The 19503-nt window shown below is 40.6% G+C and overlaps 1 protein-coding gene across 1 annotated transcript in view; it reads right to left on the reverse strand.

Moving 5' to 3' along the window:
* LOC105453446 (zinc finger protein 541-like) overlaps positions 1–16772 on the reverse strand; it is a 235793-nt gene extending 219021 nt beyond the window's left edge. Inside the window, exon 1 of the mRNA XM_011695408.1 lies at positions 16711–16772. Coding sequence (XP_011693710.1) covers positions 16711–16722 — 12 coding nt within the window. The 5' untranslated portion in view covers positions 16723–16772. The remainder of the gene's footprint in view (positions 1–16710) is intronic.
* Positions 16773–19503: the final 2731 nt, after the last annotated feature.

Here is a 19503-nt window from a genome sequence, read left to right on the forward strand (position 1 = left end):
GAGAATAGATCCCTCTCGCTGGTATTATTTTCCGCAACTGGGTTAATTCTCCTCCCCTGCTCCTCCCTTTTGTTCCCTTTATAGGCGCTGCCGTCGCCGCTGCCGTCGCTGACAATGGCAGTATAACACATTATCCACCCTTTAATTGCATTTTTATTGGCCGCGCACCGGCACGAATAAATCGCCTTCGCTTCGACTCCGCTCCGAGAGCCGCGAAGAGCCTGACAGCTCGCGCTGATTAATGCCCGGCTAAAGGCTCCTTCCTTTTAATCCACGAGTGTCGTAATATACCTCGAGATTACGCGGCGCGCTCGGGAACGAGGCGGTGGAAACGATATTTTAACGCGATCCTAAAGTTCAGTCTTAATAGAGCCTCACGGATCTCTTCTTTTTTTAGTATCGTACTTGGCATAATTGATCTAAAAACTTTTTGGAAATTTTATTCACATCTATTGTCTCAATGTCTTTATTACGTCAGAATAGAAAAATACAGACGTAAAGGAAATCCAATTTTATATAACTCGCATACCTACACATTTCAGCATCTAATAAACGCACGTCATAAAATATGTTTTGTGTTAATTAATATCACACGTTAATCTTCAGAAAAATTTTAATTAACGATAGTGATAAATAGAAATTTATATATATCTTTCCAAAATCTTTTCTTATTTTTTCATTTTAATATTAAAATAACATTCCCTCATTTAAAAACTTGCAAGTAAAAAATCACACTAAATTTTTTAGATATTAGAGTATCTAATCATACTGGAAAAGCGAACGATATTTCATATTATATCAACGCCATATTCCGCTTTATTAAACGCACGTTCGTTATTTCATTTATTCAAGGAATTGCCGCTGGTTGTTTATCAAGAACGGAATATTATCTTCCTTGAGTTGCTGTATTCAGTGCTTATACCACGTAACACGGAAGGTTGTTAATCGCTATCGCGGGTAAAACATACTTTGCGTCACGAGCATCTGCGCTCGACCTCCTTCCGCGTTATCAAGAACCGAAAATATAGTTTTCTTCTTACAAAATACTCCGGCCACCTGGGATAGAAGTGAAACGTCCGAGCAAATCGAGCAAATCATTGATTCGAGAGGCGAAACAAGACCCTTCCCGAAAATTAATTTAATATGCCATGAAATTTTCATATTTTTCTAAACGTCTAATATAACGAGCTTGCCTTAATATCGCGAGAAGTTTCGTTTTGAGCAACAGCTTGCTTCCACCCTTCCGCGTACTCTCGCGTCATAAATTCGCGCACACCTAATTCCGTTCGTTGATTCAACCTTTTCGCTGCGAAATAATTTTTGCATGTAAATAGCGCGGCGAAATATATTCGTCCGTCGAACGCCTTCAGCCGCGCTGCAAATAAACGCGCGGCGCAGATTTCTCGCGCGTGATTTTCATTTTTCCGCCCCGTCCTCCCCGTTACACGTCACACGACTGTACACGTTACGTGCACGAGAGCGATGGGCGCCGGTTAATCGATAACGCATTAAATTGTGCGTCAGCACACACGCGATTATCGCGGCAACGTGCTTTGCACGAGCACGCGAGCGATACCGGGCGGATTGAAAAGCGAAAAAACTTACTGAACGCGACGAAGCGAGGTATGTACTATCCTGCCATTGCCGTTTCACGAAGGATGCTGTGATATACGTTAGGGGGTATACGTAAGGTTGAAGGAAATCCTTCCCGAATTGCACCGCGCGCCATTGTTGGCGGCTCGGACAATGGAACGGGCAATGAAATTCTGAAAAACTCGGCAGGCGAAGCCCCTCGTCCAATGCCGGACCGGAACGGATCGAGGAAGTTTTCCCTCCTTCCTCCCTCTTTCGCCGACCGTCTGCAGCCGCGGGCAATTATACTTTTATGTATACGTGAGCGCACGCGTGTGTGTGTATGTGAAACGTTCGAGGCCGACCACGGTCCGGTAACTCGTTTCTTACTTCCCTCTGCCCATCCGTTAGCTTCTCTCGATCCACAAAGATCCACCGCTATACGATTCCTCCTTCTCGATATTTCGCTGAGCGGTCATAAAATAATTGGCCGGGCTCCTTTCACGTCTCAGCGACGGTCCGGTACCTGACATCCGGCGGTCCTTCCCGGTTTATAATTGCCCGCGAATTACACGTCGCGGTTTAAATGCGAAAGGCGGGCGACGATGACGTTGTTTCAACATTGCGAAATACGTTTTGTTTAACGACTTTGAATAAGTAATTTAACGACGACACTAATAAATCGTGGAAGCGTGGCGGATTACCAGAGAAAGCGATAATTGTAACTCCGATAATTCACCGGATGGAGCTAGTCGCATTTCAGAATAGTCAAAATAAATTAATTACAACTGTCTAGACCAAAGTACAAACAGCAATAATGCTATTTGTTCCGTTCGCAGCGCATTAATCGTCGTACAGTCATCGCATAATTAATAACGACATATTAATGTTAATCAATGAGTATGTCACTCACGTGGTATGAGGTTACAAATCATGTTACATAAACGCTATGGTAATGCTAATATTCGTTGCAATGTACAAAATGTATGCAGTGGTAAACGAATTGAGCGTGAACTTAGTATTTAAGTTCTCAAAACGCATTGTTAACAATATTTAAACTTGCCCTCTCATCGCACGTGCGACTTTCGTGCTAAAATAAAAAATTACACTATTAATAAAAACGAGAAGATGAGGCGCTTGTAACACGTTAGACCGATCGAACGTCGTGAAAATAGATTTCCGCTAGCCATATTTCTACATATCGCATATCGAGCATTGTCCGACTAGAATAAACATTCGTACGAGCGCGATGCGGTGAACCTATCTCAGCGCAAATAAACCAGATAAAGATAGAACGTTCAAGGGGAAGTCATTCTATTGCCCCAACCGGTCATTTCCTTTCCTTCGCTCCCGGTGACGTAAATCCGCGATTCACCGTGATTTTCGAGGGAATTTCGCTGAGCGGCGGGATAACAATGGTAGTATACCTTTCTCTGAAAGTTCGAGGAGCGTTTTCTGCGCGAACAAAAAAGCATAAAAAGAGAGAGAAAAGGATATATATACCAGATATTTCACAGAAGTCACGCAGTTTCTGCCAACTACGGATTAGGGGAGTTTTTATTATATAAAATTTTACTGAATATCTCTTTTCCCGTGAAATTATCAATTTTCAATATTTATATGCATACGAATCAATGGTTAAATGTTATAATTTTTTCCTTTATTGATTTGCATTCTAAAGATTTCATTCGTTAAAATTATCTGTAATCAAAAGATTAATATCTCCATTATAAAAAAATGTTTCCAAATTAATTAAAGAAAATAATATAAACCATATAAAAATAAAATCACCTTGTATATATAAATATAAGCAATAAAAAAGAACAATGGGAAAAAGGTGGAAGAGGTGCAATAAAGACGAAATTCAATCTCTCAGTTGAAGAAAAGTTAAAACGACCTTCGGCTTATCGGAAAGTTGCCACGTGTACGGTATTGCTCCGGAAACGGATTTCGGTCCCCGAACATATTTAATTCCACCCACTCTAGAAGCAGCGCACTTTCGTAAATTATCAGCGTTAAAGTTGGAGTAAGTTTCTCGTAGGATGCATAAGACCAGGATGCGGAAACGTAAATCGCATCGGATGATCGCTGCATCGATCAAATGAAGCTCAATCGATCGCCGACCTTGCCGCGACTATTAAGTTAATGAAATCCGTCGTTCAAGCAATAAAGCAAATAAAGTAACGCAAATAAATGAATTGGCTAATGAAGAAGCAAATAAATGTATTACTGATCATAGCTCAAAACGAAGCCGAAACATCCATGGAATTTTAAATAAAGTTGATACTTCAACAAAAAGACGCGCACTAATTACCGCTCGTACACTCTCATTAGTCCAATTCATTTTAACCTTGACATCTTCGAGAGTTCAATATTTATTTTATTTCAAATAAAATGAAATTATAAAAAAGATTCTACTTAAACTAGTCTCAAACAATGCTAAAATCTTAGGTTAAAAAAAACGTTAAAATGACATTTTCGTGCCGTTAATATAAATTAAAAATCGTAAATATAATAAAGTTCAAAGTCAATTTTCGCTTAATAAAAACTTGCTTTCGCATTTACTTTTGATTGTTAAAAGCACTTTGTGAACGGACGTGTTTCTCACGAAAACTATATTTTTCCATCATTTCCAACGCGTATCCCAATTGTGCCTTACGACACAGAGTCACAAACGCCCATGGCGATTGCTGAATCGTACTTTTCGGGCAGTACGAAATCAAGTTTCGTCTCGGCAGACTCACATATTCCAACTGCATCGCGGCTACAAGAATGACGGCAATTCGCGAGCGGTCTTTATGGCCGGATGATTCCCGAATGGAAACTTTCGAATGCAATAATAATTCTCGCGGGGGCGTTAAAGGTATATAATGCTACAAAGCCGGTACGGTGTACATGACGCGGTCTATATAGTCTATATAGTCTATTATCCAGTGTCACGGCCTATCGTACCGGGGCGGCAGTCACCTATCTTTATACGTGACCGAAATACCATCGATACTCCTCCGCGTGATCGCTGATTCCACGACCTTTTCTCACTTTCTTACATCGCGTTTCCGTGTCGCGGTGAATCGAGGCAATGAATTGCCCCGGCTCGTCGACGCGTGCATCTCTCGCTATTGACAACGACGAGCTGGACGAACGACGGGTTGGATGACAACGATCAATCAGACAGTTAACGCATACGTTGCAAGTGCTTGTTTGCACTTTAACACGCCGGTGAACAGCGAAAAAATGATCGATACGTTATTTTATTCGTTTAAACGCACATAATTTTCCAGTATTATATAAATAAAATCATTTTAATATTAATTAATACATTAATTGTAACTTTTATTGCTAATATTAAATCGTGAAGGTGCCACAAAAATTTTTATCAAAGATAACAAGTTTACCTCAAAGCACATAAGAGATTGACAACTAAATCTTCTGACCACATATTTATAAAATACAAAATAACTGAGAGATTACATCTTATGTTGCAAAGCAATTAGAATTGCAATTTAAGTGAACTGAAGTATGAATAAATAAATCAAAAGTCAATTGTAATATTGTATTAAAATAGTCTAAAATATGTATATGATCTGAAATAGTCACCGCCCGAGGACTGGTGTAAACTCGCGGACTTCACATTTCGTCGGGCTGAGTAACGCTTACAGAAACTGACGCATGAATGATACATGAACGAGCCTCAGGGATCGTCTCGCATACTATTACCACCGGTAAAGAGTCCCTTAGAAAATCTCTCGAACGGGAATACTTAGTTCGCGTTTGCATAACATTCGTACGTATGTTTCAGCAAAGACAATCGTTCTAAAAAAAAATAAAAAGAAATTCGGCTACCGTAAAATTATATTTTTGAAAAAAAAAAAATTTTATATTTACAGGCAGATCCATAGATTGAGAATTTTAAAACAAATTAATAATAATTTCATGACCGCGCACGCGGTATTTCGCAAAGATTTTATTACCGTGCATCATTTCAAAGATAGTACAGAGAAAAAAGAGAGAAAGGGCGAGGGACTTTAATTGGTATGTAAATCGCGTTACACGCCGCGACTCGCACACATACACGCGATAGAGACACGCATCCGATGCAAACAGTTAGATAGGAACAGAGTGGGCTTATCGTTTATGCGTGCTCGTACTCGTTGGACTTTACCATATATTACTCTCCACCATCGATATCAGTCTAAATCGAGCGCCGCATCGATTTTCGCATCGAATGTTCCCTCCAAACGGTCGACGTATCGTCCAAAGTGATTTCTATCGCTTCCGGGCCAACTTGCGCGTTTAATCATATCCCTAGAATAATTTATTGCCTCGTCCTTGTGTTTTTTTACTTCGCACAATTCGCACCACTCTGCATTTTATTTACATAGGTATATAGAGCAAGTGATTCGTAAATGATCCCATGCTTGTTTCTAAATTGATTCTTCTATCTTTTTTAAATTGTCGATATTGTACGTAACTATAGTATAACACATATCTCTTCCATAAAGTTAATATGATTAAATTCTTGCTAAAAAAAAATTAAATTAGATTAGAGATTATAGAAGGATATAATATAATTACAGTAAATTCTAATATAAAAGTCTGAAAAATTGAATATAAAAGCCCGTACAAGTACAAATAATATACAATATATGAACAATTAAAAAAATTATATTATCCAACTCGTTTCTCCGACACGTGTCATTCATATCGATCACGTTACGTATACGTGTCTCATCTACACTCACATCGTGTTCCCGCATTCCGGCAAAAGCGCGCGCGGTTCCAGCCGTTGGAAACTCGAGAAACAGGATCTCACACGCAAAAGTGCGAGAAAGGGACGAAAAGTGGAAATATGAAAGTCTCCGTTTTCTCCCGTCGCCCTTTTCTCTACGGGTTAGAGCTACTTCGCATCCAATTCCGTTCGCCTCTTTGCTCGCAGTAGCCAACGAGAACAACGACCGCCATTCCCGCCAAAGTCGCATGTATTTCCACATTTTCGTCGTCGTTTCACGCTGTACATACGACAAAGTGCGATGATCCGTGACATTCTTGTACGTTCACGATCGTAAAAAAAATTACTATTTAACGGCTGGAGTAAGTAATCGAATTAACAACGGACGTTTTCTGTAGAATAAACTGAATTACACTCTTGTATTCTAAAAGTGCGATGCAATAATAATTGGAATCTAATAATTAACGAATTAAAAATGCAAATTTTACAAATTTTTGTATGACTCATTCATTCATTAATTGTATTTCTTGTCTACACGTGTTATCAGAATGTGTCCGTCAATGAATCTGGCTATAAGCAAGCAATGAGAATAAGATATCTTTAAAGAATTAAAATTTATTAGTGATTGTTCAACGGCGAAACAAAAACCAACGTGCGTTTACCTTAGTGTGATTGTCGAGGGTAGCTGGGAACGAAATTTGTTTGCCACGAACCGGAGTTTCGTCCCGTTGGAACAACGAGAGAAAAAGAAAGAGAGAAAGAGAGAGAGAGAAAGAGAGCGGGTCCAATGAGATCTCAATGAGATTAAAAAGTTGTCAACTGCTCTTTCCTTCCTTCATCCCGGCTATTCCCCCGCTTTCCCTTTATCCCTGGCACGTTCCCGTTTTCGCGCCACTCCCGAGAAACTTTGCTAGTTAGAATTTCTCATAGCACGTTCTGAAAAGAAACCGTTCCCCGTTGCTACTACCGCATCGAAGTCAAGCTCGGGGAATGCACCACCTGATAATGGCGCTCGAGACACTGCCTGCCCGCATTTCCCCTCGAATTACCAATGTCTCGGTGGTACGAAGAAAGGGAAAAAGGGAAATAGGAGGACGCAGCGAATATTCCAATTTGTAGTTAGCAATCAGCAAAATGAAAATCTATTCTTCAGAACGTTGGTGTCATCATAATTAAAATAAAGTTGAAATAACCTTTCGATAGGGCATGTTTAAATCTTACTGCGAATAAAGAAGTTAAAAAGTTCACTGAAATTATCCATGTATATAAATACATTAATTACATTGTATCTTTTAAATATCAAGAACATAACGCAAGATTGAAATCATTCGCGCGTAAAAAGTGACGTAACATGGACAGTCATTATTTCCTCGTTATTTACGTATATGCAGATCAGCGCGTCGTTAACAAATGTGCCTCGATTTAAACCTCTATTAACAGAGGTTTCTACATAATGGCGAACCGCATTTATAGCGAAATATTATTTATCAACTCGCATAATTCATAAAACTAAACAACTGCATTGATTCAAGTGCTTCTAAAGTATTTCTGCAAAATAGATGATTTCAGTCTAACTCATTAAAGAATCTGTCATTAAAATTAGTTTCGAAGTTATTAATATGTCAAAGTAGGCTGGTAGGTATTTTAACAGGTTAATATTTTTCAACGGTATTTACGGCATTTACGTTCACGCAGCATTCAGCTCAAAGAATAATCGCGGCACGCGAGAGGTTCTTAAATATATCGTGACCCGGTTTCGGGAAGTAGGATTAATCACTTAGTAAATGCACGTACGCTGCGCCACTCGGTGGGTGGTCCAATCCATCTCGTGAGACGCGCAAGGAGATCGCGAGACCGCGAGACAAACTAAGCGTCGGTAGTGCAAACTGAGGCTGCGGCGACGTCTTTGAAGACGGGAACCGAAGTTCTGTTTGCGGACACATTTCCCCGCTCGCGTGTGCCGTGACGTATGTTCAAAGCAACACACATTGACGGCACAACTCTTATCTTATCTTTGATCCGCGCGTTATCCAAAAGCCATATTCCGCAAATGATTATACATATTTAGCAGTTAACGTGCAGCTACAGGCGATATGGCCAAGCATTGTTCATCTCCGATTTTATCATGAACTAAAGTTAAAGTTAGAACTACAATTAGAGCAGTTTACTCACCGAGAGGATGTGGCTGGCTCATCGATTGTATTATTTCAATTAATATAAAATATAACAACTTAGAAAGGTACTGTTGAGCCAAGAATTAAACCATAATATTAGAAACTTATTAACTGACTTTAACTGACAATTTTAAGTTACAACTCTAATGCGATTGTAATTGTGATTAAAAATCATTAAAACTTGCGCACGCCAGTATCTGTCTATAGAGAAGAACACGATGGGAGTTAGATCGATTTGCACGGATAATCATAAGAAAGATGAGAAAAGTAATTCACTTTTGTATGTAAGAAAAATTCGCATACATGTGTACACACACATGCGAAATCGTTTCTGCGTATAACGAGCAAAGGGAAAGGAGGGAGCACGGTGTACGACTGTGCGATAAAAAATATATTTGCCGTCCCAGTTTGCTCCGGTTGGCGTGAGCACGGCGAAAGCTCTTCAGTAAATCCAGCTTAAAGCAGCTGTGTAAACGTTGACCTATATTACAATCACGGCGCCCGGAGCGTCCGCCAGCAGTAGCAGCATCGCCGCCACCACCACCACCAGCATTGGCATCAGCATCGCCATCAATGAGCGGCATCGTTAGGAGACGAGACTACAAAGTAACCCGATGTAACAGCACGCGAGAGAAACATGTACAGTTCGCCCAAGTCTAAATACATTCAAGTCGGGGTGTCACAATTATTTCTTACCGCGACAATCACTCTTGACGACCTGATCGTCAAGAGTGGGGAGAGGGGGAGACCTTTAAAGGCCGCTTCTCTTGTATCGGTACCAGTAATCATCCCGCTCGCCTGCACAAACGAGAAACTCGCGCCCTTAATTAATGCAGAGATCCGGACGTGGTTTGTGGTGGTGACTATCCTTTAACTTTTCAAATAGTGCAAGCTCGCGCGAAAGTTTTTGATCGCTGATTATATTACGAGGTCTTACCGCGGTATTTATGAGAAATAAAGTTAATCCATTGGACGATGTACAAAATATCGATCAGGGAAAGTGTAACTTTTAAATGTAACGTTTCAAAAATATAACCTTTTTAACAGATATTAATATTTTCTTTAAAAAAAATATTTCAAATATATCCTTCATTCAATAAATACGATAATAGAATGCTAATTAAATCTCGAATTATATAATTTAAAAAATGTAAATTATATTATACTTGAATTTAAATAACGATAATTTTATGATATAACGTTTTGATATTTTATTTGCATTCCGTAAGCTACAATTCATTACAATGTGCATGTACAATGTATGATATGATCGAAGTAATAGAACTTTCCGTTCTGTTATTCATCTAACTTATTTATTTGTATTCCGCAGCAATCAATTTTGCTAATTAATTGTCTTGCGGGCAATACATGTGTATCCATCAACATTGCACTCGCGATTCTATTTTATACCGGCGCGTTTATTTTCACCCACACTCGGACGCGTCACACAACTCATACAGATATCAAAGAGAGATCGGAACGTGTCGTGAGGAGAATCTCGCATGTCGTGAACAAGGGCTTCACTTTATTTCTCTAGGCGGCTTCATCACCGAGATGACTATCGTCTAATCTTCTGATTGTGAGAGGACGACTACACCGCGGAAACGATACGGGATAAGCCGGGCTGGACGTACGTAAAGAAAAATGGTACAACTACTGCGCAAGTAGTCCGCCTCCACGACCATCCTCCTCCTCCTTCTCCTACTCCTCCTCATCCACCAGCCCAACTCCCTGGCCCGCTATCTATGGTCCGAGGGTTGGGTGGTAAAAGCGGAGAGACACTTAAAGGATTTACGGGGCTGAGAACTCTAGACTCCGCTCGGATCGGCTCGAGAAGTACGGGCGAAACTAAGTGCACGCTTAAGAAGGAAAAAGAAGGTAAACGAGAAACGCGACGTATATACGGTCAATTCTCCGTTGTCAAGTTAAACTTCCGATATGTGCTCCGTAATGTTTGAACGGACGTCAATCCCTGCGATATTGCGATATTATTCGAAAGTATCCAAGACAAAAAAGCTCATATATACACGATATGCATAAATATCTTAATTAGGTAAGAAATTATTGGGACAAAAAGGAGATAGATATACACGCGCTGTAGATATAATTGAAAAAAGGTAAACGCGAAATAAAATTTATTCTAAACAACACACGCCGGCGGGGTGATGCACTTTAGAGTACTGGAGAATGAAAAGCTCTAATATTTGCCGATAAAAACCAAATATTTGGACATACAACACACGCGGTATAAGTGGCGTTATTTCGAAGGAGGAATAATAAAAGCCCGATAAACTGCAGCCCATTGTGCACTAGCTTGGCTATCGTTTGAGAGAGAACGGCCTTTGCATCACCGGCATTGTTGTGGGCTGTAGCACAAAGCTTTCCTTCTCTCACTCCCTCGGCGCCCCTTGCCACTTCGCGGCACCACCCGTCGCTCCTCCCTTCCCGTTCTCATTTCTCGAGGCTGCCTGCTGCCGAAGGGGATAACTCGTTCGTTGCAACGACGAAAAGAGCATTATGGGCGGGAAACTCCACCGCAACGTAATTTTGCTTCGAAGAAATTGCTAGAACAAAGCATTAATTCGTTTCGAACCGTAACGATAGACAGGCAGCCTAAGACACTTACCGAAGTAATTTGTAATTTATAATGTTGCGCTGGAATTTTAATTTTCATAACGTCTGCGCGAAACTTTCGTTAAAAAAAAGGGGGGGGGAAAGTGAGTTACATCTGCGAGAGTCGAGGACGAGATATCTCGTGCAACTTCACGTGTTTAAAAGCGCGAGCCGAGCGTTGAACGTAAAACCAAGCAATCCCTCCGCAAGTTAGAAGAGGAGTTTGCTACTTTATCTCCCGCGATTCTGAGGCAGAACTCACTTCATTGGTTTCGTGAGATGCTGCGAGTGCGGGCTAAGTCAGTGCTAACGCAGGAAACTCGGTCGAGCGCGGAGCAAGTCTGATTCCTCGGCGAATACGGCGCAATGAACGGATAAGTGAGGGGAGGGAGGGGGGACCAGAAATCTCTCTTTCCCATTTTCTCTGACTTCGTCGTAACAAAACGTTTACATTGCACATGTATAACATGTATTGACCGGCAAGGCAACGGACGCCGGAGCAAGCACGAATGCGTGGGCGTGGAGAGAAAGGTCTTCAAGCCAAGACGGCCAAAGCCACTTGAGCATTCCGCGTGACGCCACGTGGCGGTATTTAAGGCCTCGCTAATGCACCCACCGCTCGTGTATACCTCGTGCAAAATTGTTGGCGCGTTTACTTTGCACCGGTCCGGGATTCTGGAGCTCGCCTGCCGTCATGCCGCACAAAAAAAAAAAGAAAGCTAGCTAATGAAAAACGAGCGAGCGTGCAAACTTACGAGCGAGGCAAAGACTCAGAGAACTTTTTCGACGCTTCGTTTTTGGCGATATGCGATATGTGATGGCCCGTACCTAGAAATAAGTATTGGTTTCTCCAGCTCGGAGTAACGAATTCAGATGTTGCCCGCGTTCTCCATATCAAAAAACAATTTTGCGAATACACTATTTCGCGTATATTTAGCTTTGTTTACCTTTAAATATCAATAATTACATTCAAATCTACTTTTCCGCGGCAATATCTCACAATTATTCCTACGCAAATATCAAAATGTTCTCTTTAAATATCATTAATTAATTCAAATATACTCCTACACGGCAATATCTGATAATTATTCCTACGCAAATATCAAAAGAAACTATTACCATGTTTTCTATATATACTATGCACGGATATAAGCAGAGTATGTAATTATAATTAAATAATGTTAATTTGATAATTTATGATAATCGCGAGAGCGAAAAATATCAAGGCGCGACCCGTGGTTTCAATTGACACATTAATTAGGGACAAGCAGCGCACGTGTCTCGTTTGCATATCGCCTTTATCGTCTCCGCATGTACTACTGAGACCGGAACAACGGAGAGAGAGAGAGAGAGAGAGAGAGGAGAAGGTTACGAAGGGGTCGCTGGACCGGCAGAAACTTATAGCAAACCTGGCTGGTAGGAACAGGGCTGAATGCTAAGCACGGCCAGTCGGTTACATTTGCTTGCCGCCCGGCTTCTTAATGAAAACCAACGGCATGGAAACGTCAGGTTTGCTTTGCCTTAAAATTGGAGGCACGACTCGCTTAGCACGAGTATTCCCAACGCAAACGGAATGAGGTTCAAATGCACGGCTAATTCGCTATGCTGTTTTACATCTTATACTCTGCCCAACGATCAACTCTCGTTCTATACTCACATATCCTAACAAAAGTACATCGACGTAAATGGAAATGCATTTAAAAATAAAAAAGGAAAGAATATTTTAAGCTTCATAAAATACTGGATAATAATCGAAATCAATTAAATTCAACTAAAGGCCAAATTACACTAACGATTGGATTGCGACTGTGATTGGCGATTGGCAATTAGAATAGAGCATTGTCTAAATGGCGATTGGTAATATCAATCGATGGCTGCTTTGCTCTGATTGGTTGAAAAATCGCCAATCGTCAATCACAATCGCAATCCAATCGGCAATCGCTAGTTTGATTTGGCCTTAACATCGTTTCAAATTCTAAAAAGATACGATATACGATCTATTTTCGTAATTGCACCGACAGTTAAAATATAAATAAATTTCGCTAGATTTCATCGGTATTTATTGTCGTCTTTAATATGGACAATTTAGAGGAGAAAAATTTAGTCAATTCTTGACGAACGTTGGCACGAATGGGTTGTACGCCGTGGCTACAAGCAGTGAGGCGTGCTGTAATAGCCTTCGCGATTGTCTACTCTACTTCATCGTGACTACTTATAAAGCGATAAAGCATCGTCTCGCGAAAAGAACCGTACGCTCGTTTACTTTTTAACGATGGTAAGGAGCGCGGATGCAATAACTCGACGGAAAAGTAACCGGAAGGGCTCCGCGTTGCTCGTTACGTAGCGCGTCTACGCTTTTACACTCCCCGACACACTCGGCCTTAACTTTTTTACTCTCTTCATCGGCCTTTACGGAAAATTAACGACGGCACGGCGCGGAGCGAGGCGCTCGATTAGAGGCTGAATATTTATGTCCGCCCCCTTTATGCCGTTCCTATTTTCTGTAAGAGAAAGTGTTTATCCGCCGCCTGTATCGGTAAAAACGCAACGTCTAATTATTTCCCATTATTCCCTCATTCATGTCAAACTACATGGTCAACTTTAATTTTTTAAACTTTTCCAAATATAACCGTATTTATGAAATAAATCGAACGAGACTGATAAAAGAAAAAAAACCAAAAGAGACAATTTCACATGATATCAGTTGCTAAATATTTGTAAGCACATACTTGTAATGTACTTAAAAAATATAAAGAAATTTATTCTTTTAGTTTGCAATTTTTCATAAAAATCTATACTATATGATTAATCACATTAGACTTAATTAAGCTACGTTAAATTAAATAAGCTTTTTCATTATTTTTAATAAAATAATTATTGTAGAATTAATTATTAAAGAACTAATAGATATCGACAAACTTTTCCGAATACTGCTAAGCAATAGAAACAGATGTATAATAGAAAGCAAACATATTAACTCAATTTTTATTCAAAATTTAAAAAATCAAATTCTTAATTTTTATAAATTACAAGTATATCTACAAGATATATAGTTAAACGACTGAAAGATTGGCATTTTCTTTTTAGGTTTTTTAAGTAAAGAAACATAAATAAATAGCTCTAGCTTCCGCTTCCTACACCATCTATATCAAATATATGAATCTTGATATTTTTATTTTTTTGTAATTTTTATTATTTTATCATTTGATTATTATTATTAAATTAGACTGTATCTTTCTTCCAGTTTTTCTCAAATATTTATTACACTATGTTCACGAAATCGTATATATGTGATATGTAAATGTGAATATCGGCAGAGTATTGAATTCAGGTCCACGGGATTCGTTAAGCCTAAATGACTGTCCGGATCAGCCATTCCTGCGGGAACGAATATCTCCTGCACGTCACAGGCCTCCCAGCGACCTCGGAGTGGTCCACGATGACGTAAAATTCGACGCTGGCGCAGGTGCGTGTCCCACGCGTTATCGACCAGCGATAAACGCCAGACGATACATTGACGTGATACGCGAATACCTCGGGATACGGCGGTAAGTCGATCCCCATCGTTGGACGGCATTATCAAAATGAATGTCCACGTCGATAGTGCTTCCCCCAGACAGCCCGCATCTACGATAAATCGCGATACGATTCGAAAACAATTAGCGCTATCTCTAAGTTTGCATCTGACCGTGAAACCGACGACTCCTTTCAATTCTCTCAGAGAGCACGTCAACGGGATACTCCATGTCCGCGTAATTATATTTAATTCATAAAAATATGAATTATTTCTGCAGATTTCTGCAATAAATGCTAAAATTTCATTCCGCCCCTTGTGGCAAATTTTCCTTACTATATAATTTTTAATAATTCAGACGTTAGCATTTCTGTTCCCCCGCGATGAAAGTTGCGTAAAAATATCAAGTAATAAGAAACGCAAAACTGCTGCTTCCGTGTTAGCATTTCGCTTGGCGCAAGGTGCAAGGCGTAATTCCTCGTGCCGATACGCCCGCGTATCCTTCGTATCCTGTGGGTGCCCACATCACCCCCGTTCGATCGGGCGTTTTCGCGGCGCGATTCGAAGGCGATTAATATTATCCGGAGCTGCCGATACGGCTGGCGCTCCGTCACGGACGAGGAGAGGGGAAAAGGAAGCCGAGGGCGGTGGCGGCGGAGGCGTCCGCAACCGGCAACGAAACCAATAACTATTAATCGAAGCGCCACCGCACATTCAGCAAAGTCGACGCGATTCGAACGCGCAGCAACCCTCGATTACATCCCCCGCGTACCCGCCCCCCTCCCCTCCTTTTCCCTCCCCCCTGGCGCATCGGGACACGCACGTATTTCAAACGGCGAACACCATCCTAAACGCAAAGTCGTGTCTCTCTTTACGGCCCTTTCATCTTGCGTCGCTCTTCCCATTAAGCACCTCGGCGTAATAGCGTGCTGATTTCACGATGTACGTATCTCTGAGGAAATATATCTTCAGCCCCTTAATTCCAAATATTCCGTATATCCTCAGGCGGTGTGTTAATTTCTCAAAAATTAATCTCTATGTACTTTTATATAGAACCTATTATATATATATACAATAATTTCCAAGTATATCAAATATACATGTATAAATTATATTTATATATGTATGAGAGAAATGTTAAAACTAAGAGAATCATAAAATATATATGTATTCGCTAAATTCTCAGCAAAATATTTTTTATATTTTTCTATCTTTTTATCTATCTATTTATCTATCTATTATTCTATCTTTTTTTTCTATCAAAAGGAAAAGTAAGTAGACAATCCATTATCCGTCGTGTAACATGAACGATTCGAGGGTCGCAATTGTGTTGAAAGAGATCGAAAACCTAAGGAGACGGCGTTTAGATAAAATACTCGAACCTGAACATTACATCTTCCGGTTACAGAGTGTCTGGTACAGACGCTAGAGAAGGACCAGGCTAACCGGTTGACGGGGTTATCAAGAGAACGTAGATAACGTCGTTCCGTCTGCCGTCCTTAAACTGTCACACGTAACTCGTGTGGCGACTTCAACCGCGTTTCTCTCCTCTCCCTAATCGGTAGACTGGCGATCGCCACGTACCGAGGTGCGCGACCGGCTCGAAGATATACGACGAACGAATATCCGGAAGGGGCGGTCTGGAATTCTGGAACTCTGGACTCTGTCCGAGCGACCGCACAATGAAGGGGAGGAGGGAGGGAGAGAGGAAGGGACGGAGAGAGAGAGAGCGCAAAGCGGCTTTCTACTTTCATAAATGTGCGCACATGCACACAGGATATATGCAAGAGTACGACCTAAGACTTTAAAAGAGTGCCCCTCGATTGTTTCAGATTTTTAGAAAAATTTATCGATATCTGTTAACCCCTTTTAATTCTATAATAACTATTTTATTGAAAATAAAAAAAGCTCGTTTAATTTAATATAACCTAAGTCTAATGTGATTTATCATATTATAGATTTCTATGAAAAATCGCAAACTAAAAGAATAAATTTCGTTACATGATTTTTTAAGATTTACGTATACAAGTATTTTTATTATACATATAAAAGTAAATACCAGATAATTAATTATATTAATTGAAATCGCAATAATTTAATTCACTCACCGTTGCTGCCATGAAGAGATAAAGGGCGGCTTGGAGGGCAGCAGTTGTGGCCTCAGTACACGAGCCATAGCCAACCGGTGCTGCCTTCTGACATTCTGTAACAATGTAAAGCAATAATTTTTTATTAGTAAAATTGCAATAATATAAAATCAAATTCGTCATAAAAAATGAGGTAATTTTAACCATATGTTCAAAGTGTGTGTTTGAAATCGCTTATTTTATTTCGAGCTAAAAATGTCGAGAACAATTTTGTGCCAGAAGGTATCCGCAAGACAAATTTTCGCACAAAAAATGTATAGTGAAACGCGAGCGCATATCACGCGCGGTATGTATGTAGCGAATTGAGGAATTCAATTTTGTGCGTATGATATTCGACGCTGAGAGACCGCAAGAGTGGTATTTTTGTCTCGCAACACGATTTCGCAAGACTGAGCAATATAACGTAATAAATGATGAGAGAGGCTCCAATTTCTGCAAATGACTTTTACAGAACTGCGCCTTATTTATAAAAGATAACGAATAAAGCGAAGAATGTAAAAAGAGAGTATTTTCAAAAGTCTCATCGCTGAGTTATTTACTGGTAATTTCTCGATATTGAAAATTGGTATTTTCCCGAATTTCCCGTTTCGGTTATTCGCGGAAAACGCGAATTACACAACCGTGTCGTTGCATGGAAATCGATTTCAGGAATTCAGAGACGAATGAATTCGACGAAAGAGAGACAGAGAGAGAGAGAGAGAGAGAGACAGAGAGAGAGAAAGGGGGGAGGAGAGGGGGAGGGAGCGGATAATTGTATACTAATTAAAAGCAAATTCTCTCTTGCGTAATTGTGCGTTTTAATTTGAAGTCATGCACAAGCATTCTCGTGTTGGCTCATTCGGACATCCGAATAAAGAGCGAAAATATCCGCGAAAAGGTGCTCCTTCATTTATCACGCGTTTCGCAAGAACCGTGTCATAAGAGTCCTTGTAATTAAAAGAATTACATCTTTTATACCTGCTCAAAGCCGCCAGCCACCATCGCTCAAAGTCTCACCGCGACGATAAAACAAAATCGCCGAAATTCTGGTCTTCACTGGCGCCCGTGCCGATTCGAATTTTATTGGAGTTTTATTGGAGATTCCTGTACAGTGTACATCGATGCGATTTGACGAATATATTGGATAAAACGTAGCGAACATCTCACGTGAAACTGTGTGTGATACGTCAAATCTATTTAATGTTTCTGCGAAATATCTCAATATAAAAAAAAAAGCTTTGCTATAACAAACGCGATATTATAAGAAAAAATATAGATACTATAAATAAAATATCCACCTGTGCTGCAGATTATAAATATCAATTATATATAATTCACTTGTCAAAAATATTCACGTTCATATCAACAACGATGTCAAAAGTATCTTAATCGAATGATGAGAGAATATCGTATATTTGAAAATATTTCCGTAAGCGCATAATTCCAAAAACAATGTTAAGTATTCAAAAGCGGTTGTCCAAATGTTACACAAATTATTGCTGATTTATAAAATATCGTAATAAATTTAAATAATAAATTCATAAACATTGTAATAAATTGGCACGTCATACCGACGAAATAATCGTCGATAATGTACATATAATTTAAACAGTGATCTCATTCGAATTGCATTCGCGTTTTATCGCGTCCAATTGCTGACTGGACAACGAGAGGCAGTTGCTGATGGCAGGATACGGTGTGTTTTCGGCAGGAAGCACTGTACGCCGCGTCGCGCCGCGCCGCGGAAAGAAAATGTCGAAGTCGAAGCCAATCAATCCAATCAAACACAACATTGAGCGCCCCGCTCCGCTCTCTTCGCTTTCGCGCCGCCGAACTTGCGAGGTTCGCTGCGCTCGCTACAACCCGGCAAATTAACCGAAGTTTCACACGCCCCCGCCAAAACTTGATACCCCTGGCACGGCCAATCAAACTTCGAGTTTCGGTAATCCCCGGGCCAAATACTCCCGTTTACACGTTACAGGTTATGGTATAAGACGGGCCCGCGTTTCCTCGAGTTTCGCCGCCGCTAATACCCGGAGTTTCGGCCGCAAGTTGTCATCCGGTGGCGGCAGCCGGGCTACAATCGTGAGACCGCGATTTTCTTACCCCAAAAAGGGTAGGATGAATTAAACAGAAGCCGTATGTACGATCGCCGAATACATTGCTAATCTTTCTTTTTTCATCAATCACGTTTACTGATTTATCCACGCTCTTGTAGATCCTACCATTCGTTAGTCGAGTTAATTAGCGAGAAACGTGTAAATAAAAGAAAGGCAGCGGAAAAGAGAGGAGGAGGAGAGCAAATAAGAGAACGGAGAATGCAGCAATCTCTATAAAACTACACGTAGAAGGAAACACCGAAGGACCGAATTCCAGCAAATGAAATTACTTAAAGCAAACGCGTTACTTTTTCAGTGCCATTATCCGATCGCAATGACCATTCCCGGTCGGGGTATACGTTCGATTCGAAAGGGATGCACCGATGTGTGTTCCATTCCCGTTCTTGCCCGTAGGTAGCTTCCACGTTGGAGTGTGTCTCCCGGCCTCCCTCTTTCCGTCGCGCGATTCCGTCCGAACACGGTCACATGCATATGCAAATTTATTCTGCCCCGTGCATTAGTGAGCGCGGCGTGCGCGATTGTATTTACGTACGTATGCGTGTACACGCGTGCACTTGTACCGACGCACATTGCGCGACGCGTGTATGCGTATATACGTTGCGGAGAGAGAGAGAGAGAGAGAGAGAGAGAGAGAGAGAGAGAGCCGTCGTGCAGG

The sequence above is a fragment of the Wasmannia auropunctata genome, unplaced genomic scaffold (genome assembly GCF_000956235.1).
Source record: "Wasmannia auropunctata unplaced genomic scaffold, wasmannia.A_1.0 LD335999.1, whole genome shotgun sequence".
Classification (NCBI taxonomy): Eukaryota; Metazoa; Arthropoda; class Insecta; order Hymenoptera; family Formicidae; genus Wasmannia; species Wasmannia auropunctata.